Source organism: Andrographis paniculata, unplaced genomic scaffold (genome assembly GCF_009805555.1).
Source record: "Andrographis paniculata isolate CXL003 unplaced genomic scaffold, ASM980555v1 Contig9END, whole genome shotgun sequence".
NCBI classification, from domain to species: domain Eukaryota; kingdom Viridiplantae; phylum Streptophyta; class Magnoliopsida; order Lamiales; family Acanthaceae; genus Andrographis; species Andrographis paniculata.
Genome location: NW_026137639.1, coordinates 690,587 through 714,687, shown reverse-complemented (window position 1 = coordinate 714,687; position 24,101 = coordinate 690,587). Strand labels below are relative to the sequence as shown.

At 34.5% G+C, this 24,101-nt stretch overlaps 4 protein-coding genes across 4 annotated transcripts; 2 read left to right on the top strand and 2 right to left on the bottom strand.

Moving 5' to 3' along the window:
- Nucleotides 1-12,657: 12,657 nt before the first annotated feature.
- On the top strand, nucleotides 12,658-16,969 carry LOC127244416 (uncharacterized; the record flags this gene model as incomplete). Its single annotated transcript, XM_051264948.1, has 4 exons — nucleotides 12,658-12,838; nucleotides 12,925-13,103; nucleotides 13,282-16,224; nucleotides 16,322-16,969. Coding segments are annotated over exons 1-4 (3,951 nt in total), but the record flags the coding sequence as incomplete, so codon positions are not given.
- Nucleotides 16,958-19,027, top strand: LOC127244405 (uncharacterized). The gene has a single exon (XM_051264932.1). The coding sequence runs from the start codon at nucleotides 17,102-17,104 to the stop codon at nucleotides 18,920-18,922; it is 1,821 nt and encodes a 606-aa protein (XP_051120889.1). The 5' UTR covers nucleotides 16,958-17,101; the 3' UTR covers nucleotides 18,923-19,027.
- A 16-nt stretch (nucleotides 19,028-19,043) lies between these two features.
- On the bottom strand, nucleotides 19,044-23,418 carry LOC127244406 (G-type lectin S-receptor-like serine/threonine-protein kinase LECRK3). The gene is made up of 2 exons (XM_051264933.1): nucleotides 20,744-23,418; nucleotides 19,044-19,688 (listed from the first exon to the last, which is right to left on the bottom strand). The coding sequence occupies exon 1, from the start codon at nucleotides 22,936-22,938 to the stop codon at nucleotides 21,586-21,588; it is 1,353 nt and encodes a 450-aa protein (XP_051120890.1). The 5' UTR covers nucleotides 22,939-23,418; the 3' UTR covers nucleotides 19,044-19,688; nucleotides 20,744-21,585.
- LOC127244415 (uncharacterized) lies at nucleotides 19,248-19,649 on the bottom strand. Its single transcript, XM_051264947.1, has one exon. It carries the CDS (start codon nucleotides 19,647-19,649, stop codon nucleotides 19,248-19,250), a length of 402 nt encoding a protein of 133 aa, XP_051120904.1.
- Nucleotides 23,419-24,101: the final 683 nt, after the last annotated feature.

Sequence of the window (24,101 nt, the reverse complement as noted above, 5' to 3'; positions counted from 1 at the left end):
ATTGTTTAAAAAAGAAAAAAAAAACTATTATTCATAAGCTCCCTCAACCCCTCGTTACTGTGTATCAAGACAAATGAACCGTGGGAAAGATGCTAGAATGTCAGCACAAGAACACACAATCCTCACAAATATACCATAAAACACGTTACAAATCCCTCTACAAACACAAAATAGAAAAAACTCGCTACAAATTAATTCTGTGGCCAAACCTCATCGGAAACTTCAATCCAACACACAAAAATATCAAAAGAGAAGATGAGCTAGAAAGAGAAACAATAGGGTGTGTTTCTTTTTGATTAAATTTGAAATTTTTTTATTTAAATTTAATATTAAAATAATATATAATAAAAAAAATTAAAAAAAAAACTATATATATATATATATTTTTTTAAATAGTAAAAAGTTGAAGTTTAAACATGACATAAATGGTTTGGATTGAAGATCTAGATTGATCTGAGGGCTTCTGGATTTAATAGGCTGGACTGACATTTCGGTCAAGAAATGTTAAAGTGGGCTTAACAATATTGTAGAGTCCCTTTACAAATCATAGGACAACCCAAATAGAGAAACTATAAATATAATCAAATTTTATGATTATTTATTTTTAAAAAACTTACTATACATCAAACCATCGTTCAAATAGAATGCTATGCCTCTATTTTTGTTCACTCCATTCTACTTATTATTATTTTTTTTTTTTATTTTATGACGAGGGAAATAAGCTATCCGAAAATACGCATCGGGTAAAATCTCAGTCAAACTTAATACCATACAGACTAGGTCATTTTACTTATTATTATTATTGGGTGTGTTTTGTTTGGAGTTTGGATTTTGAAGTGAAATTTGAATATAAATAATTATAAGATGATATATAAATATACGCGTGATGTTTTAAATATAAAATTAAATTTTTGATTAAAATATATATATATATATATTTGATTTGATATTTTTTAGAATTTTTATTATTATTATTATTATTATTTTTTATGAATAAAAAAATTCTTGGAAGTTTACCAAAAGAACACACCTATAATTAATTTTATCTCTATTCTTTTGGCACTACCTCTATCCGACTCTAAGGGTTTCATTTATTTTATACTTGTTCATATTTGGATATTAATTATTATATAAAAATACAGCACAAATTAAGGAAAAATGACAAAAATATCTCTATTAGTGTCTTATAATATTATTATAATGACATTTGTGCAAAAAATTATACAAATATAAAGCTATTTTTAATGTTGTATAATAATGCAAAAGGTAAATGGAATCATTATGGCCGAACTAAGGAAGTATGAATTATTTTTAGATTGTGTTTAAAACTCTTAAAACATGCTAAACTACCAAATAAAGGATGAAAAAAAAAAAAAAAAAAAAAAATTCAAAAAAATTATTTTGTTTAATTGAAATTCTCCAAAATACAAAAATCATTTAAGTGCGCTGTAAAGTGAACTTATACCCGTGAAATGACACCTTAAAATTTTGTCTTCTATTAGATTCAATGAGGGTAATATCTATAACCAACTCTTAAGAGATTATTTCACAATATAAAGTGAACAGTGTTGTAATTTATTCTAAATTAAAAATGTGTCATATGTGATTGGTAATAAGACTTGACTCATAATAACTAATATAATAATAATTATTATTATTTTCTAAGTAAATAATTAGGTTAGATTTATAAAAAGAAGTCAAGTTGAAGACATTTTAAATTGTTTGAATTGACTTTATTTTTTATTTTTATTTTTATTTAAAAAAAAAAAAGAAAGAAGCAAAAAGAAGAAACATAAGATGTAATAATAATAATACTAATAAGGTGTAACCATCTTTGGAGATCAGACATGTTTTAAAACTAATGCAAGAAATGTAACGTAATTCGAATTATAATCTTCTATGAAATTATACGATTAATTAAATTTAATGTACTTTGAAATTATATTTGTCTTTTTATGTTGACTCCGAAACTGATATTCAGTCAACTCATTTAAAAAATATATTTAAAATATTATCACAGAAAACCGTGCTGAATTGCTGTTTATAAAATATTGAAATGAATAATAATAATAATAATAATAATAATAATAATAAACAACGGTGTTGCAATATATTCTAAGGGTTTGTTTGTTTGAAGGATTTTGGAGGATTTCCACTATTCATCCAATTTTTTCCCCCCAAAAACATCAAATCAAATACTTATTTTTCATTTTTTATATTATACTAAAAATCAATTTTACATTCAAAACATCACATCAAACTCTATTTATATCACATCATACAACTATTCAAATTCAAAATTTTTACTATTCAGATCCCAATCCAAAATCCAAACCCCCAAACAAACACACCCTAAATTAAAAGCGTGTTATATGACATTGGTAATAAATCTTGACCCGTAAATTATCAAATAATAATGTTCATTTCGATTACTATGTAACTATCAGATTGTCCACTTACTTTTTATGCATAAATTTTCAAATATTAATATTGTATATTAAATACTATTTTCGTCCCACATTGGGTGTCTTTGTCACTGTAGACACGAGAATTTAGGATAAATATAATTAGTAGATAATTAAGAATGTATTAGTGAAAATAATAAATCTATAATATAAATCATTATAGATTAAGATTAAGATTAAGATTAAGATAACTAATTAGTTTAATTAAATTTTTTTAAAAAAAATAGAAAAATTAAAATAAAATTAAGATGGGTAATCGTTTTCCAAAAAAAAAAATGACATGAGATGTGAGAACAGAAACGACAACATGGACATGGTAAGTGGGACGGAGGAAGTATTAAATACTTCCACCGTCCCGCGAGTGATGAACCTTTTTAGTAGGGACATGGTTTTTTAGGTAGCGTAAATTAGTAAGTTATTAATAATAAATTATAATATTAGTTTATTATTTTTTATATGAATAAAATTATTGGTATTTTAAAAATTTTTAAGATTATATCTAGAAAAAATATATGTAATATAAATATCATTTTATAAATAATAAGATTTTATATAATACAAATAAATAAAAAATATTTTTATTTATATATCATTACCATAAATTAGTTTTATGAAAAATGAGAAATTTTAAATATAGATAAAAAAAAATTATGTTAACTGATGAGAGAAATAGAAATAAAGTGATTTTGAGTGGATCCTACGTGTAAGATATTAGAAATTTAATTAAATTGATTTATATTTATTAAGTATATTTAAGATTGATAAAGTTACAAAAATGAAAATAGATAATCTTTTGTGGGACTTAAAAAAAAAAAATAGGCCACATGTAGAGATATGTGAATGGACAACTGTACCATTGAAATTTTGATAATACTTTATATTTAAATCAATAGTAGCGTTGCCGTAATACATAAAAGAATTCGTTTATTTATTTTTTTGGAAGAAAATATATTTAATAATAGACAACATATTATATAATTTCATTAGCACAATATTTTATAATTTTACATAATAAATATATAATACAGTCCAATATAATATATATAAGTCACACAACACCTATTAATATAATGTATAATATATTATATAATTTTATATAATAAATACAATAATTTCAGTGTGATAAGCTGATTATACAATATAGCAGAATACATAAAATAATATTTATTTTTATATAATATATAACATATATTATTTATTAAATAAAATATTAATTGTTTCAAGTCAGCACATCAGATGCATTATAATCGCAACATTTCATGAATTATATTGATACTGATAAATATATATATATATATATAATATTTAAAAAAACGTGTTTTAGGATATTTAGAAAAAAGAAAAAAAAAAAAAAAAGAAAAAGAGTGAGTACTTTCTAACTTCTAAGTAAATGATTAGGTAAGGTTTATAAGAAAAGTCAAATGGACACAATTAGGATTGACTGCGTCGGTTAAGTCAATAGGCTATTTTGATTTCTAGGATGGCACCATACAAAACGTATTTATTACTCCATCCGTTCCAATATAATATTATTATTTATCATTTTTGTCCGTTTCAAAACAATAGTCTTATTTTCATAAATAATTATATCACTATAAAGCTATCCTTATTTTTTTCATTTTTATTATACAAATTACCAATACTCTAAGCTAATACATTCACGAGAACAAAAAAATCTTTTATCTATACTTTTTACCAACTACCAATATAATATTAATATTTTTTAAATTTTGTGTCCAACTTAATTAAGACTGTCGTTTTTTTACGGATAAGTATTAGTATATATTGATAACAATATATGAATGTATTACCAAAATCATTTTTATCAAAGAGATATATCTAGTAACGTTGTTTACAAAAAATAAATATATATAATTAAATAAGAATGGACTTTTGAATAAAAAAATTTATTTCAATAATTAATAATAATAATAATAATAATAATAATAATAATAATAATAATAACTTTCATAATTGAATATACATTAAATAAATTCATTATAATTCTTAAATTATCCATCCCAATAACAACACCACAACTATTGGATGAATATAAAAAGATAATTGAATAAACATAATTAATATAATAGACTCTCCATTTCACATGAAATGTTCATTTTTTTAATTTTAGTTTGTTTCACATAATTTATTTTCTATTTTTTTAAAAGAAATTATTATACACTCTAATCACATTTTAAAATTTAAAATTTATAATTTTTACATTTTAATAAAATTATTTTGTCATTTTAACCATAATTTATAAATTTTTTTTATTAATAAACTTCTTAATTATTTATTAATTAAATTTTTTTAAAAAAATTATAATGTCCAAAGTAAAGTGGACAAAATTCATTTTTCAAGAGATTATGTATAATATTTTCGAAAATATGAGAAATTTTCATACAACTTTTTAGAAATTTTGTATAATATTTTTTAAAACCCAAAGAAATCTCATAAAAATTTTAAATTATAAAACTTTTTAAATCATAAGTTAATTTATAAGCAATTTTTCTTATTTGTTGATTGTAACATAAAGTAAGTAAGTGTATTTTAAAAAAATATTCACTCCCTCCCAAAAGAATAGTTCTATATTGTCCCAAAACAATAATCTCATTTCTATATTTTTGGTAATTACATTCCCACTTTTTTACAAAATTATCCTCATTTGTTCACAATAATTACATAAACTATGAGGTATTTTAATTTTTTAAAAATATTTTTACATTCACTATCAATATAATACTATTATTCTTTAAGTTTCGTAACCATTACAAATGTCCCTATTAGTGTATGAATGAAGTAAAAAAAAAATTGATAAATTAAGCATGTATATAGTCATAAATTTTTTTTTGGGTAAATAAATATATTGTTGAATTATATAAATAGAAAAATATATAAAAATTATTTGTTATAACTTCAAAAATATTTTATGGACAAATAAAAAATGAAATAGACATTGAATTAATTGACGTAATATTTTTCATAATGACACGGTCCGAGCGTCCCTCTTTCGGTCAAAATTTTGACCAAATTGTACGTAATCAACAACGATACAAATTATATATTATTATTATAATAAATATTTCAACACATTTAAGACAAGTCGACGCAAATTTTCTTTTGATTTTTCAACAAATTATTGTTGGTTCGAATATGAATTATGGCGGAAAAAATCTGATGTTGTCCTCGAACGAATGATGTTTTTATTATGACATAATCAAAAGGTTTTTATTACGTCACAGTCGTAAGATCAACCCCACATCACCGGGCTATCACAAGACATACATATTTTAATAATATTTAATATAATTTCATATAACATGCTCTCTCCGTCTCATATATATTTATCCATTTAATTTTAACACGGAGTTTTAGAACTATTATTATTATATTGAGATATTTATTATGAGACGGACCAAAATAAAAAAATAAAAAAATAGTTATGGAACGTAAGGAGTATTATATTATTAATTTCATAAAATAAGTATATTTATATTATATAGTACAATATATTAGTCCAACATATGCTTTATATAAAAAATACATTGATGTCTTTTATATACTTGTTGATTTCGTCGAATCAATTAATAAATATCTATAAAAAAAAGTAGCAAATAATATAATATATAGTACATATTTTATTACACATTATATAATTATATGTAATAAATAGATATTATGATTTCAGTTTAATAAAAATTTGACCAGAAACATGTATTCTGATTTCAATACAATAAGAATTTGGCAGATCAACAAATATCTATGAAAAATAGCAAATATTAATATAATACTTTCTTCGTTCCGGCTATCGTTTCCATGTTATTATAGACACAAAAATTTAAGAAAATATAATTCGTAAATAATTACAAATTTATTAGTACAAATAATTTTTAACAAAATTTAAAATTTAGAATTAAAAATAAATTAAATTGTTTTATTTTTTAAAAAAGAAATGACATGAGAAATTAAACGGACAAAAATGATCATATGAATACAGTAGGTGAGATGAAAAGAATATATATCAACACAACATGTGCGATCTGCTACTAATTGATTCACGTTAATGTGATTACTTGGGGTGTGTTTCTTTAGGAGATTTTGGGGAATTTGGGTTTGGATTTAGTTTTTATTTGAATTTTAAGATGAGTTTGAATTTTGATGTTTCTTTTGAGTTTGAGTTTGGTTGGAGTTTTGATGTGTATTGATTTGATGGGAATGAATATAATAATATAAACGCATAGTAATTTGTATAATTTAATTATAAATTTATATTATATTTATATATATTTTAAAATTTTTATTTATTTGTATTATAAAAAAATTTATTCTCTACGGAATGACATATATATATTGTATATATTTTATTAAATTATAATTATTATAATTTTTTATATTTATAATTAAAAAAAATTAGAAGAAAAAGAGAGTCTGTCCCCCAAACCCCTTGGGCTAGAGAAACAGACCTTGATAACACACTATATATTTTGTAGTAAATTACTAATTACTTCATCCTGATTTGCTAACCCAATCAAATTATATAATTTTTATTTTTTTAGAGAATATCATTAACTCACGTGATAAGGATGGTAGAATATGCCGTTAATAATTAATTATGTTGAGAAGTTAATAATAAATAATAAACCCATGATTAATCCAAACCTGCGACAACTGTAGCCATTGCCATTAACGTTAATCCCATCGTTAAAACGGCCAAAATTTAATAAACAAGTGATTTATAAGATTGTATCGGTTTCGATTATTCGGAGCGATCCTCTGAATATACTTTCCAAGAAACGGGAATATTCCAACGGTCCGATTTCTAATTAAGTTTAGCATTTGGAATTTACCCCAAAATAAAAAGATATTAAAGTCGCATTTCTGTATGTAACACGTTTGTTCGTTAATCCCAATATCTTAACACGCTTATGCTTCAACGTTACTTGTGTGTTTTTATGTGTAGGTATATTGTGTGACTGTTTGGAGTTTGAATTTTAGATTATGATCTGAATAGAAAAAAAAAAATAAAAAAAAATAAATAAATTGAAATAATGGTACGATATACTATAAATAAGTATTAAATAAAAACTAAATATTTGATTTAATTTTTTTAATTTTTTTATTTATTTTTTTTGTATAAATAATGTAAATTTCTCAACATCCTTGAAAGAAACACACCTTAGATATGTTAGCAAGATACAAAGGTATCGGAGTTTGAACCTATGATAGTCTTTCATTACACCACTATGTTATTCTTTACAAAATGATAAATGTACTTTGAGACACATCTAACTTTATAGATTTAAAAAGTGTTTGGAAAACAACTTTTTAAAGAGCTTTCTAACTTATTGAACAATTTTAAATTGTTTGACCAGTCAAAAAGTTAATTTAGATGTTTGGTAAATTAGTTTTTTGAAAAAGTTTTTTGGACTCAAAAAGATAATTTTTAAAAAACTTATCTACCCAGAATTTTGAAACAGCTTTTACATTTTAATTTTGGTTCTTCCTTATTTACCCTTAAAACTTAATTATTTATTTTATACATATAAATATATTTTTATAACAGTATTTATTAATTATTTTTAATATATTTAATTTATTGAATTATATTTTTATTTTTTAATTTAAAATAATTACTATTATTAATTATTACATATAAATTATTTTATTTGTAAAATATATAAATTTTTAAACCTAAATCAAATAGAAAAAACAAATGTTATTAATTTATTTATATATATTAAAACAATAATTAACATAACAAAAATATATATACGAAAAATTTATTATTTTATATTTTACATAATTTCAATAAAAAATTATTATTTTTTAGTAAAAGTAATTTTTTCAAATCTAAATAATAAAAATAAAAATAAATATTTTATAATTTTCAATAATTAATAAAAAAATTCTCATATATTTCAAACCAAAATGAACAAAATTAAATATTAAAAATAACATATCAATGTTCTTAATAGTCATTTTATGTATAAACAACTAATGTAAACGATTATTTTACTAAACACTTTAATACAAACCGTTAGTTGAATCAGCTAGTCAAACCAGCTAATTGAATTAGCTAATAACTAACAGCTAATTGAATCAGTTAACAGCTAAAAGCTATCAACTAATTGCCAAACGCACCATTAAATATAAATTTAAAAGTTAATTTTAAATAAATACATTTAAATTACCTCAAATTTGAAAAAGATAAATTTGTCTGTGTTTGTTTTGTAAAAATAATTTGAAGAAATATTTTTACGTAATAATGAAGGTGTATGATTGAAGAAATATTTTTACGTAATAATGAAGGTGTATGATATATTAATTTTTTGGAAAAGTTATGTATGTTATTTTTTTGGTAAAAGAACACAACCTTTGTAACTAAAACTTATTACTTGACGGCAAAAAATATTTTAAAAAATACAATATATAAAACATTTGAAATATTGAAAATAATGCCTTTACAGTTGGTATTTGATTTTGGAAATTTGAAATTCATTCTATCAAATGACATTAATAAATTTGCAAATTATTTAAAATATCTTTAATTTAAAAGTTTGTTTGCCTATAATTTTTTTTTTATCTGATTTTCAATATATATATATATTTACAAAGTAAAAAAAATTAATAAAAAATATTACTTTTTATATTAATAACACGTTCTTTATATTTAATATAAAAATATATATATTAAAACACTAAACAAACAATTTCTGGCCGAAAATTTATTTACTTGTCACACAAAAAATTATTTTTCAAACAAAATTTAAGGATTTTTTTTTATTTTTTGTTTATATAGTAATTAAATTTGATATTTTAAATATAAATAAAGTATATTTTATATAAAATTATTGAAATTTCATAGTAAATAAATAAAAAGGAAAATTATAATAAAAGAGAATTGGACATGAAAATATGTAAATGTAAAGTATTATTTTATTTATATGTGAGAATTATATCCATTAAATAAAAAAATAAATACATCCAAAGTGATGGCCTAATGGTATGAAAATAGACTTGTGATTGAAAAATCATGAATACATTAATTGCAGGATATAGTAAATATAGTACTACCTCCTTCATTAAAATATGTTTTCATTTTTTATTTTTTTTTGTATTTTACAAAGTAGGAACAAATTTAGATGACAGAAGAGTATATATTTTAAATTAGCATTTTATATTATACACATAAATATTAAATATATTATTTTTGTGTATGTTTTTTTATATTTCCATTTTAATTTTTAGATTAAATATTATTCAATATAATAATTTACATGAAAAATAAATGTATATTTCTAAGAAATACTGTGATATTGCATAGTTAAAAAGAAAAAGAAAGAAAACCAATATATGCATATATATATATATATATATATGAGTTCTTTACAGTCTAAAAATGATTGCTTATAAAAATTGTATTTTATCTAATAAATATTACATTTAAATTAATATTCAAACAAAAATTAAATTAAAGAAAAAAGCTCAATTATTTTCAAAACTATTACCAAGTCAAAATTTGAAAGTCTATGGATACATATTAGTAACAAATTAGCAATTATTGATGCTTATGTTATTTTAAGAAAATAATATTTTCAAAATTTATATTTCAAAAACATTATACTTAATTATTATTTATTCAAAATATTAAATAAAATATTTTTTTTTAATTTTAATATTTATGCCTTTCAAAATATTGGTCTAATTATAATCAAAGTGACGTCCAAAAATATTTATAATTCATCTTGTTGTTTGAAAAATATAAAGAAAAATATATGCTATATTTTCTATGATAATTTAAAAATTGTATATGACACTTTTATATTTTGAAAATACGAGGAATTAATTTTTAAAAAATTTTGTGTAATATTTTTTAAAATATAAATTTAAAATATAAGAAAATATGAGACTTTTTTTTTTTTTTTTTCAAACTATTATAAACAATTTTGCCAAATAATAATAATAATAACTAACAAAAATATAAAATAAGCAAAATTATTTATAATCCATCAGTGATTATACTTCCCTGTTGTATATATATATATAAAATATGAAATAGATTAGTCCGTTCATTCACTATTTTTCAATGAGACAATTCTCAATAAATATTTTATATTAAATGATAAAAAATAACAAAATACATAATTAACATCAGTCTTATTTATGAAAAGGAGGTGGAGTCTTAAAAGATAATTAAATCAAGTCAAGTCATTCTGCAACTCATATTGATTTTTATAGATTATTTCCAAATCTAACAGCAGATTTCTCCAGAAATATATACATATATATATAGATATATAGATATAGAGAGAGAGAGAGAGAGAGACACGTTGTAGGAAGACACTGTCAAGAAAACGAACTGAGGAAGAAGAGTAAGAAGAAAATACATATAAAAATATAGATATACAGAGAGAGAACATTAATTTCACAAAAATTGAAAATACATGTATCTACTACATCATTTGTACTTGGAATTTGTCAACAGAACCAAAACAGCAAAAAAAGAATTTCATAAAGAAAATCTAAAATCAATTCAAATAAAATAATAAGAAAAAAAATGAAAAATGCTGGCTATATATTCTCCATCTTCCCCTCGACTTTCTTTCTCATCCCATCCTACGCTCTCTCTCTCTCTCTTCTCTCTCTCTATATATATATATCACTATTTGATCTTTCCTTTCCTCAAAAGGGATAAATGTAAGCAGATTAAATCCATAGATGCATCTACTTAACATCATTTTTTCTTAATTCTATCAAGCTTTGCATGCACAATACACACATCTCGCTCTCTCTCTCTCTCTCTCTCTCTCTCTCTCTATATATATATATATATACACACGAGTGTATATACTGGTCATTAATCGAATCGAAATTGAATCGAATCATCAGCCAGTTCTATAAAGAAAGAACATGGAGGGTACCTCCATTGAAGAGCAATTCTCAAAGCTCCATCCCTGTTTCCCTCCATCGACGCGAATCGCCGTAGTCGGAGCCGGCCCCAGCGGCCTCTCCGCAGCCTACGCGCTGTCGAAGCTCGGCTACTCGGACATAACCGTGTTCGAGAAGCACCCGTCGCCTGGCGGCATGTGCGAGTCAGTTGAGATACAAGGTATAAACACTACACGAAAACGAAACGAAGTATCGAAGAAAAGAGACAATCGTAACCGAAAATACCTACAATGTGTTGCTTGCTCACAGGAAACGTGTACGATTTGGGAGGTCAAGTTCTCGCCGCAAACAGCGCTCCGTCGATATTTCACTTGGCAGACGAGCTCGGCGCGGAGACGGAGGATATGGACGATCACAAATTCGCGCTCATCGATTCTTCTACCGGAGCTCTAAAGTCGATGAATTTAGTTGAGGATTATGTGTCTATGATCACACTCACACTCAAAATCCAGGTTAGTTTAAACACATACGTACCTTTGTACTTCTCTCGACCCAATTCTGATCGATTCGACGTTCTCGATTTCGAAAGGACAAGGTGAAGGCGTCGGGTCGGATTGGAGTTCACGCAGTGAGCGATATTGCGCCGTTGTTGGCCCCCGAGTATCTCAAGAGCGAGGGGTTTCCTTCAGTTCCAAAATCGGTGATATACGGATACACCGCGTCGGGATACGGATATGTCGAGGACATGCCGTATGCTTACGTTCATGAGTTCACGAGGACATCCATGGCTGGAAAGATACGTCGCTTCAAAGGAGGATACATGAGTCTCTGGAAGAAGCTCGGCGAACGTCTTCCGATAAACCTCTGCTGCAAAACCGAAGTTGTATCGGTCAAGCGAGATCCTGCAGGCGTTAGAGTCGAATACAGAACAGAAAACGGTGAGGCAACACAAGTTAGTAATTTCGACAAGATTATCGTGTCCGGTTCTTTTCCTATCAACAGCGGCAAGACATACCGATCACCCGCTCTGATAAGCACAGCAGGTAATTTCATTTACGCTAATGACGCAAAGAGATCGCACAAAATGCCTATATCGACTAATTCCCCGCTATTTCTCTGCGTAGATAGTGCGAACGATCGTATTGACACGAGTGAACTCGAAAAGGAGCTGTTCAGTAAAGTGCAAACGATCGACTACTACACGACAGTATTGAAAGTGAAGGGACTCGAGCACGTACCGAAGGGATTTTACTACTTCGACGAGTTCATAGATGATCCTTCGGCAATCGGAAATCCAGTGGCGATGCAGAGGTTTTACAGCGACCAGAACATCTTCCTCTTCTGGTCGTATGGGAACTCTGCTAACATCCAGGGATCCGAAGTCGCCGAACTTGCCGTAGCTGCTGCAAAAAGAATGGGAGGCAATGTCGAGAGCGTGGTTTTACAGAGAAAATTCAAGTACTTTCCTCATGTAAAAAGCGAAGGTACGATAAATCGCACAAAATAAAGAAGTTCGATAGACACATTAACTCGAATGTTGATCTGTTCAATTTGGTGCTACGAAAAACAGACATGAAGGAAGGGTTTTACGACAAGCTCGAGTTTCTGCTACAAGGTCAGCAAAACACTTACTATGTCGGCGGGCTGATGGCATTCGAACTGACGGAGAGGAATTCTAACTACGCCTTCGAGCTTGTCCGGAAGCATTTCTCGAACGATAATCCTGAGCCAAACCATCCGTACGTCAAGGTAAATGAAACTCATTTACACAGAACTATTCTAGCAATTCGAATGTCGAAAGGTATAACACGATTAATCCAAATTTTGCTGAATATGTACCCGTTAAACTCATACTCGACGTATATTAGGAGAAGGCAGACGATACCTTTTGCATCGAAGCTGATGGTGTTACATGATATGTCTGCAGAGATTGCTGACGGTGGTTCCATCTCGCGGCATCTTCGTATCTCCCAAGAAGTTGGATGAATCGTCTGGAGTTGAGTTCCCTGATCTTACCTCCCTCGATGCATATTTAAGGCATTGGGGAACTCACGGCATCACCCGAGAGAAAACGCTGTACAAATGGATCAACGAGAAGGGGAGCGTCGTAGGGCGGAGAACATATCAAGAACTCCACTCCAACGCTTCGAAAATTGCCGAGAAGCTCATGACGAGCCGTAATCCGATCATCAAAACCAGGGACAGGGTTCTTCTAGTCTATCCACCGGGACTCGATTTCATCGATGCCTTTTTCGGGTGCATAAGGGCTGGCATTGTTCCGGTACCTGTAATTCCTCCCGATCCATCTCAGAACGGCGGGCAGTCGCTTCTTCATCTTTCCAACATCGCAAGAGCAAGCGGCGCAGTCGCGATTCTATCGACGGTTAGCTACGACATAATGGTAAAAGCAGCCTCCGCCCGAAACATGCTGTCGCTCAACGGAACAAGAAAATCGTCGGCAGCGCGCTGGCCAGATCTTCCGTGGCTGCACACCGACTCTTGGATCAAAAAGTTCAAAATCTCCTTCGCCGGAAGCTTCGCACCTGTTGAAACTAACGAACACGGCGCTTCATCAGTTCATGACTTGTGCTTCCTCCAATTCACTTCAGGTTCGACCGGCGAGCCGAAAGGAGTCATGATAACCCACGCCAGACTTATTCACAATGTGAAGATGATGAGGAGACGATACAAGAGCACATCGAACACGGTCCTCGTAAGTTGGCTTCCTCAATATCATGACATGGGGCTCATCGGGGGACTTTTTACAAGCATGGTTAGTGGGGGATCTGCAGTCCTGTTTTCGCCGACGACATTCATCAGAAACCCGCTCTTGTGGCTACAAACAATAAGCACACACCGTGCGACGCACAGCGCCGGCCCCAATTTCGCCTTCGAGCTCCTTGTTCGTCGCTTGCAGACGAACAAAGCACCGAATTTCGATCTGTCTTCCATGGTTTTCCTCATGGTTGCAGCTGAACCCGTCCGGGCTTCCACCATGAGGAAGTTTCTTAAGCTGACCGAAGGTTTCGGGCTCTCTCAAGAAGTGATGGCTCCCGGATACGGATTAGCGGAGAACTGTGTTTACGTCTGCAGCGCATATGGAGAAGGGAAGGAGATACTCGTCGACTGGCAAGACAGAGTGTGTTGCGGTTACATTGATGCGGACGCCGATGCCGATGTCCATATCAAGATTGTCGATCCAGGAACTGGCAAGGAGCACGACAATCCTGAAAAAGAAGGGGAGATATGGATCAGTAGCGGTAGTGCCGGAGTCGGATATTGGGGGAGGGAAGACCTGAGCCAGAAGACATTCAGAAATGAGCTGATCAACGATCCCGGGAAGAACTACACGCGAACTGGAGACTTGGGCCGCATCATCGACGGGAAGCTATTCGTCACAGGCAGGATAAAAGATCTCATCATTGTCGCCGGAAGGAACATATACTCCTCTGATGTCGAGAAAACTGTCGAGGACTCATGCCAGCTAGTCCGCCCCGGATGTTGTGCTGCAATCGGTGTCCCCAAGGAGATACTCTCGTCAAAAGGTGTCCAAGTTTCCGACATTTCTGACCAGGTCGGCTTGGTGGTGATTGCTGAGGTTCGAGAAGTTAAGTACGACCTGAAGGAAGCGATTCGACAAATTCAGACCTCTGTCGCAGAAGAGCATGGGGTTATGCTCACTTCCGTCGCCCTGATAAAACCGAAGACCATAAGTAAAACAACGTCAGGCAAAATCAAGAGGTTCGAATGTCTTAAAAGATACGCCAATGGAACATTGGATATCGTTGAGCAGTTAGTCGCTGGAGAAAAGTTGCAGATCAAATCAACCGAAAATGCATCAGAACCTCAAGCTCCAAGAACTTACCTGCAGCCACAGTCCAGGGGAGAGATCATCAAGTTTTTGATGGATCTTCTCGCCCAGATGACCGGAGTTTCGATTGCTAACATCTCCACTGCAGAAAGCCTCGTCTCTTACGGGGTTGACTCCATCGGTGTCGTTCGCGCAGCTCAAAAGCTTTCGGATTTCCTTGGGGTCCCCGTCAGCGCGATTGATATCTTTACAGCAACCTGCATTGATGACTTAGCAGACTTTGCAGATTCTCTGCTAAAGAAATCGCGTCCACAATCAGCCACCAGTGCGCCAAAGTGGAAAATCGAAGCAGCACCAGCACCGGCAGCAGTTCTTGAGCCTTCTTCAACACATAAGCTGCAGATATGGTTGATGCAGCTTGGGGCACTCGCTTACATCAGCTTTTTGTTGATGTTTCCTGCATATATTTCTGTCTACGCCTTTACATATTCGATGCCAGCTTACCACGAAGATAACTGGATGGGATACTCGATCGCTGTGGCCTGCGCTCCTCTTTCTTGGATGCTATGCATTTTGTCCACGTGCATTTGCATAGCGCTCTTCGGCGCTCCATTTCTGCAGCCGAACTACGCCTTGGATCCCAATCTCACAATATGGTCTGTCGAATTCGTCAAGTGGTGGGCGCTGTACAAGGCTCAGGAGGTATCGTCAAAAGTTCTAGCAGTTCACTTACGAGGTACCGTGTTCATCAACTACTGGTTCAGAATGCTCGGCGCTAAGATCGCACCCTCTGCATTGCTCGACACTGTTGACATCACCGATCCATATCTAGTTTCGATTGGGGAAGACACAGTTATTGCAGAAGGAGCACTGCTTCAAAGCCACGATGTGAAAAATGGAATCTTGAGCTTCTGTCCGATCAAAATTGGCGCAGGAGCTTCCATAGGACCGTACGCTGTGCTTCAGAGAGGCATGACAGTGGACGACGGAGATGAAGTAGCTGCACTGACTTCCGGCGCTGAAAGGAAGATCGAAACATCAGTACATAACTTCCGAAAGGTCAGCAAACAGAATCGATCTTTTCGAAGAAAAAACTTGTCGAACATATAGAGTAAGACTGACCTTTTCTTCATTTTCTTCAATCTCATGACAACAGGGTAAGATGGAACAGCTAGAGAGGGAGAAGAATCACGCAAATTATGCGCCCATAGTTCAGTTCTTCGGCATCTATGCAGTCGGTTTTCTTGGATCCTTATCCGCTGCCATTTCTTATTTCGTCTACCTCTGGATACTGCAGAAACCTCTAAACATCGAACACTTTGCCTTCATTTGTGTTGCCGGAGCATTCCATTGGCTTCCTCACACCATCGTTGCATACTTTGTGATGTTCAACGCTATCACTGTAAACCCCATCATTTTTGCCATCTCCATAGCCACAGCTTACACCAGTTACGGCGTCATGCTCAGCTGTCTCACTTGCTTGCTCAAATCATCCTTAGCAAGTAATGAAGGCGAATCACGAACACCGTTGAGAGACTGGCTTGTTCGCCGAATTGTGACTGCTTGCCATATCCGATTCGCCAAGTTCCTTTCAGGGACAGAAGCCTTCTGCACGTACTTACGTTTTATGGGAGCCAAAGTTGGAAAGCATTGTTCCGTTAGAGCCATAAATCCCGTGACTGATCCAGAACTCCTTTCCATCGGCAATGGTGTTCATTTAGGGGATTTCAGCCGCATCGTTCCTGGTTATCACACCTCTGGTGGCTACAAATCGGGAGGGATCAAGATACAAGACAATTCTGTAGTAGGAAGTCAAGGTCTCGTCCTCCCCGGATCTGTCCTTGAAGAAGACGTCATTCTTGGAGCACTTTCAGTCGCTCCCACTGACACGGTCCTTCAGGGAGGCGGTGTATACGTTGGCGCCCCATCTTCTGTCATGGTGAAGAACACTCAACATTTATTCAATGACAGAATCGAAGAAATGGACATGAAATACAGGAAGGTACTCGGGAATCTAGCAGCAAGTCTGGCCGGCTCGACCCTCAAGCTTCGGGCAAGATACTTCCACCGAATCGGCGCAGCTGGTAAGGGATGCCTGAAGCTTTACGATCACATACCAGGTTTCCCGGATCATAAGATCTTTTCCCCCGGGAAGAGTTATTCTGTCATGATCCGACACAGCAACTGCTTGAGCTCGGATGACGACGCTCGCCTTGATCCACGTGGTGCGGCAATAAGAATCATTTCAGGCAACAGTGATGAGAAATCGCCTCTGCTTGATTTGACATTGAAAACGGGCAATGCATTTCACGCGCGTTCCATAGGTGACTTCACTGCCTGGCTTGCGTGTGGCGACGCAGCGCGAGAAGAGCAAGTGAAGCACGCCCCACACATTCGGGATGCAATGTGGAGCTCTTTACGGCGAGCAGACTCTTACGCCGAGCTTCATTACTACTCAAATATTTGCAGGCTGTTCAGATTCTCCGATGGCCAGGAAATGTATGTCAAATTCAAGTTGAGACCATTTGATAAGAAGTTCAATGAGGATACCGGGAAGGTAGAGCCGAGGGGTATACTTCCACCGGAAACTGGCGCAATCCCAAGAGATGAGAGCGACACACGTCCTCTGCGTTTCCTGGCTGATGATTTTCAGCGGCGGGTGTATTCTCCAGACAGAGTTCGCTATGTCCTTCAGCTGCAAACACAACCTGTCCCAGAAGATGAAACAACGCGTGAGATTGTGCTCGACTGTACCAAACCATGGGATGAAGCAGAGTTTCCACATTTTGATATAGGCGAGATAACAATCGATCAGCTGCTTACCGAGGAGGAATCAGAAGGTTTGGAGTTTAATCCGTTTCTTCGATGCCCAGAAGTTGATGTCATCCGGGCTTCTTCCTGCAACCAGAGTGCATCCTTGGATCATGGCAGATCGGTGGTATATGAAATATGCCAGCATATGCGAAACAGAAAGCCACTTCCAGAGGCCTGGAGGACATTCTTGGACCAATCGGATGTCAAAGTTGACCTCTCAGGTTGTCCGATGGCAGCTAAACTGGAGACGAATAATGCAGCCAAAGAGGTGACTCTGGCAAGGCCATGGAATGTAACAATCTGGTTGACGACTGCTCAACCGTTTCTACAGATCTTCATGCCTTACTTCCTGATGGGACTGGCGATCTTCGCGCCGATGAACTTCATCATTTACCTGAATAACAACAGCAGCAACAAAACACAGTTATATTACCTGCTGCCCGTCTTCTGGCTTTGCTCCGGCATCCTCGCATCCCTCCTCTGCGCTTCGAGTAAGTGGATTCTGGTGGGGAAGAAGATAGATGGAACAACTGAGCCAATTTGGAGTGTAGGAATATTCATGGACACAATGTGGCAGGCGATACGTACACTGGTCGAGGATTACTTTGTCGAAATGATGGGCGGATCATTTCTCTTCTACATATGGATGAAGCTAATGGGATCAAAAGTTTCCTGGGACAGAGGGGTGTATGTCGACACCATGGGAGCTGTGCTAAACCCTGACCTGATAGAGATACAAGAGTATGCATCAGTCGAGAGAGAAGCTCTGCTCTTCGGACACATATATGAGGGTGAAGACGGTAAAGTTAAGTATGGAAAGATTACTGTCGGGAAATCTGGATTCGTAGGAAGCCGGGCTGTTGCCATGCCTCGAGTGACCGTAGCTTCCGAAGGCAGCCTGACTGCACTGTCCCTGGCAATGAAAGAAGAGTTTGTCAATTAGTTTCCATGTAAAGTGTAGGAAACATATAGAAGTACAACATATGAACAAAAAGCATATCTTTTGTATTGTTCGGAAGATCTTTATTATCTGAAATTTAGCAAAGTAAGAAACACACAAACAATAACCAAACATGTAAATCTTATCATGAAATATATCACCACAAGAGTCAACAAAGATGTCCCAAAAGTAACAAATTGAATCCTAAACACAAGAGATGTCCCAAAAATGATAGGCAACAGAAGAACAGCACAAAGTAGAGAAATTAGACAATGGCGTATCACTGTATTGAGTGAGAATCCCTTCTTTCTTCAGAAAAAAGCTCTGCTCAGTTGCACTCAACAACAGCCTCGGCAGCGCGGTGAGGCTTGTTCTTTCGCCGGTTCCCATTTGTCCGGAAGCCATTCGGTTTGTTCGACTCCTTGTCCTCAGTGCTCGTTCCATTCCCATTTTCCTCCTTCACTGAGTCGGCTGCTTTGTCTTTTGTCTGGGCAGTCCTTGCTCGCTTCTTCCCAACCAGTGGGGACTTGCTTTTCACGTCACCATCCAGTGTGTTCTCGCTGTCGTCATCTTCATTCTTTTGGGCTTCTTCCTCGTCCATCTCCTCTTTAAGGAGCTTCTGTGGCCTTCCTCTTCTTTTCTGTTGCGGGATTTTTTCTTCCTCACCACTCCCAGGATCGTCTTGGCTGGTTGAGGATAGCTTCTTTCCCTTTGCTCTGCCCCTGCCCATGATCGCGAACCTAGAGATATCACGCAAGTCCTAATATTTCTGCCATTAAAGCACAGCATGTCAAACATTGTTTGATTAGACACAGAATATAAATATATTCAAACCTTTACAACTTAAGAAATGTATTGTTTCCATTTATATGAACTCTTCACAAATGTGGCGATGTCCTAATAGAGAACAATACCTAGACGTTTCTAAAACAGATCTTTTAATTTATAACAAGAACCAAAGATAAATATTTCACTCTAGTATGCATCCTTTTGTATGCAAACTTCATTAAGACCGAAGAAAGCAAACAAGATCAAATCTACATATCGATAAATACTACCAACAGTTAACATGGACGATCAAACACAACATTCTGATTCATATCAAAGTAGATAACCCAACTTCTAATTCTAACAATGTGTTTCACATCTAGGCTTTGTATAAGAACAAGGACTGCATGCAGCCACAAGCATTAAGTAATCGAAAATACAAAAATAGAAAAACAAGGGAATCTCTCCATCTCTTAAACTTCTAGGTTACTTGATCATTCAACAACATCAAAAGCAAAAGTTACATATTGTGAACAGAGGATTGTCTTGAATTTCATTCTCTTATGAAAATAGCAACAAATTAAATCCCCAACAGCCTCAGCAATTTTCTATCAAATCTGGCAACCATTAAACAACCGATTTCGTTTGTTCCCTACCCTAATATGTGTGTGTACAATAATTACATTAAACCTATATATATATATATATATATTCTTAAAGTACTTGATTCAACTATAAGAAAAAGTAAAACATGATAGACATTGCAGAAGACAAAGAGAGAACCAATAAAGAAATGAAGCCCTCTAATGATTTTCAATGAGCAAGAAAAAATAAAGTTTGAATTCAAATCAAGCTAAGAACTTCATGCAATAATTGGAAAACAAACTAAGACGGGCAAAAAATGCAGCGACAACATCTCCACATGCTATAGAACGGGTTGAAGCAAACAAACCATTTATATACAGATCCATACATGAGCGAAACTCCAAATTACCCATAAGATTTCAAAGTGTTCATCATCGCTTTCAATAACACCAACATAAGAATAAAACTCACCAAACAAGCCATCACAGCGAATCCGCTAAACCATCAACCGGTGTCTCAAAAATCGCCAAAAAGGTAAAGAAAGAATGAATCTTCAATCACAATATTTCAAACAGTGGCAATCACAAATAGTTCGGGAATGATAAATGTGATCTTGAACCACAGGATTGGATTTCTTCAACAAGATCAAAGATTGGCTGAGGCAGAAATATTACACCACACAGAAAAGGGTAAACGCGGAGAAGAGAAAGGATGGATAATGAAAGGCCTTGCCAGCAGAGAAACGTGGGGAGATATTTGTTGATTGGGTTTGCATATTCTTATGTTAGCCTCTATGCGTGTGTGTGTGTGTGTGAACACTGCCAAAATAAACCCGAGTGGGAGCTGCATAAACCCAACTACTGTGCCATAAAAATTCCCAATATTTGACCTTCCCCTCTTTATTGGCCACCGCAGTGACTTTGACCAGCTAAAACAGTTACTGAAATTAAAATTAGGGTTTCCAACGATTTCCCAATCAAAACAGAAACCTCCATCCAACAACTCAACGCAAACCTCCCCTTGAACACCAAATCGGAGACGATCAAGTAGAAACACAGAAGGAGGATTGCAAAGACATGAATCCATGCTAAAGCAGGAAAGGAATGATCGATAAGCAGGAGATGGAATGGAAGTGAAGGCGAATTGAGCGTTTAATCTGGGTAGATCTGCACCGCTGATTTAAATCAGATCCAACGGTCAGAAACTGTCGTCATTTTTATAATGGGCCTGCGAAAGGCTGATATACAAACATATTTTTAAGCCCAATTAGGAAATTAATCCACCGCGTTAATTCTGTGGACCCTACATATCATCTAACGGTGTGGATTCATCGTCTCACGCGTACCGTTGATCTTCCTGATCTTGATCAGCGCCTTCCCACCGACGGTGGCGTCGATCCTCCCGTTCGACAACGGAAACTTCTTCTTCCAGCAATTGCTCTCCCTGTAAATCGCGACGGCGCAGAAGCAATCGACGAGACACTCCTGCCGGCACCACTCCTCACTCACCGGATCGAAATGAGCGTAGTCGGAAAGAGGCCAATCGGTATCCACCATCTCCACAAATCCATAAAGCTCGCTCTCCTTCGAATTATTGCAGCTCTGCGGGGCGAAATCAGGTTTGCAATCCCCCAATTTGTCGCTAGGGTTCACTAACGAGTACCCCTCCGGGCAGGCGCAATTAGGGTTCCGGTCGCCGCCGATCGAGCAGAGACTGTTGAATCCGCACGCGCCGCCGCCGGTGCTCTGCAGAATTCGGAGGCATATGTTGGACGGGAAATAGACGTTCACCGACCACCCCGATCCGCCGGATTTAGGGCGGAAGTAGTGCCGCAAAACGCCGTCGTATTGGAGCGTCAGCCGCTGGTAGAACCGGTCCGCCGGAACCGGGTTCGACGCCAGGAAGAAAATAACCGCTCCGTCCCTACCGGTCAGGTATATATACCCCGACTCGTTGAAGACGAGCCGGGATCCAGTGCCGACGGTCTGCGTGGACCAATACGCCGAGACGACGTCGTATAGCGGAAAGTTCCTGGTGTACAGCACCAGATTCCCGTCGTCCTGCATAATGAACGTGAACCTTCCCCGGGAATAATTCTCGCCGGAAAACCTCGAAATCAAACTGTCACCACGATTCAGCGCCTGCGCCGGCAGCAGCGTGTCCGTCGGCGAGTCGAAGGTCTGCCACGCCGCCGTCGAGTCGTTCCTCGCCAGGACAAAGTTCCCGGTGTCGAGCATGGCAGCGTATGCCACGCCGGCGCCGGAGGGGATGCCACCGGCGGCCCAAATCCGGCGGCCCCTTTTATCGCTGAGCTCAAACCTCCCGTCGTCGAACAGCTGAATTTTCGATCCCGGCGGGGCTGGACTGTCGCGATTGGCGGACCAGACGACGGTCTTGTCAGGTAATTTGTCGAACCAGATGGACAGAAGGTAGCCGCCGGCGCCGGGGACGGCGAGAAAGCCGAAAGCGAATTCGCCGGAGGGAGACTTCCAGGGCGAATCTGGGCCGTTCGTGGAAATCGACGATCCTAGAGAGATGTTGGTGTAGGATTGAGCAATGGTGATCAAGATGTGGAAGAATACAACAATGGCCGGAAAAATGGCCAGCGAAGCCATTCCGGCGGTGGTCTGAAACAGGGGAGCTGAAGGGACTCCAATGATTTGCATATACAACTCGTAACTGTTAATTATTGTTTTATTTAATCAAAAATGAAATTTAAGTATGTTGTCTTGATTGATCAATCCATTCCCGACAGGGACTTGGGACAAGAACGAACAATTAATAAGTAGAGCTAAAATTCAAAGTGTAAACTCAGTCCAAGTTTTCGCCTGTAATTAATGAACCCGACCACTGTAATATGTAATATAATGATTTAAAATTTTTTGGTACGATGATTATTTAAGAATAATGATAGTAATGACAATGATTTACCTTTGTAGTGAATGTGGAAGAAGACAATATGGATGCATATATATATATATATGCAATGCAACTCATGGCTATCGGTGGTGCAACGATGACGCCGGGTAGAAAGACTCTTGTCTTAACTAAAAAATGAAAGCCCATTTCAACTCGGCGTCACCTCGTTGCACCACGGACAACTAAGTTGCTCGAAGCTAAGGTTGATTGGGATCTCTTTGTTGGCTGGCAGGGGATTAAATAGAAGAAATTGAAGGGAGAGGAAAACGATGAAATTAATTAATTCATGTATATTGGAAGAATATTATAATAGGACAAGAATGGACACATCAAAAGAATGTGAATTAGAACCATGTCCTGATATATTCTCAATTATAACAGCCTGGAATCTGATGCCCTCTCCTTTTACCTACAAAAACACCTCACTACAGAGAATCCTGGAATTAAATAAACCACAATTATGCCTCCAATAATAATTGATTGATATAATGCATTCTTGTAGGTAGGGCAAATAAAAATGGGATCTTGATTCTTGACAACACTATAAAATGAATTTAATTAAATTGTGAGAAACATAATTACTATATTAGAGTACCAAAAATACTAACATTAAATAAAAAAAATTGATGGAATGGAATGGGATCTCTCTCTCTCTCTCTAAAATGTCCTATCAATTAATCAGGATAAAGAAAACCTAGTGGCTAGGGAAGAAAGAATCGATTAGGGTTTTGATATATTATTAGTTTTGAATGGGATTAGAAGAGCTTGGGGGCCTTTTTCTGAGCCCATTTGCCACTGCTTTTTGGGGTTCCACCATCACCATTTTAGCTCCATTCTGCTTCACTTTCCTGACCTGAAACTGAAATGAATTCTTCACCTTTCTGCCATGGGGATGAGCTTGAGCTTGAGC

What these genes read in the sequence shown, in the direction of transcription:
- LOC127244415 (XM_051264947.1), bottom strand. Translation starts at nt 19,649, where the DNA reads ATGGGCAGGGGCAGAGCAAAGGGAAAGAAGCTATCCTCAACCAGCCAA.
- LOC127244406 (XM_051264933.1), bottom strand. Translation starts at nt 22,938, where the DNA reads ATGCAAATCATTGGAGTCCCTTCAGCTCCCCTGTTTCAGACCACCGCC.
- LOC127244405 (XM_051264932.1), top strand. Translation starts at nt 17,102, where the DNA reads ATGGTGAAGAACACTCAACATTTATTCAATGACAGAATCGAAGAAATG.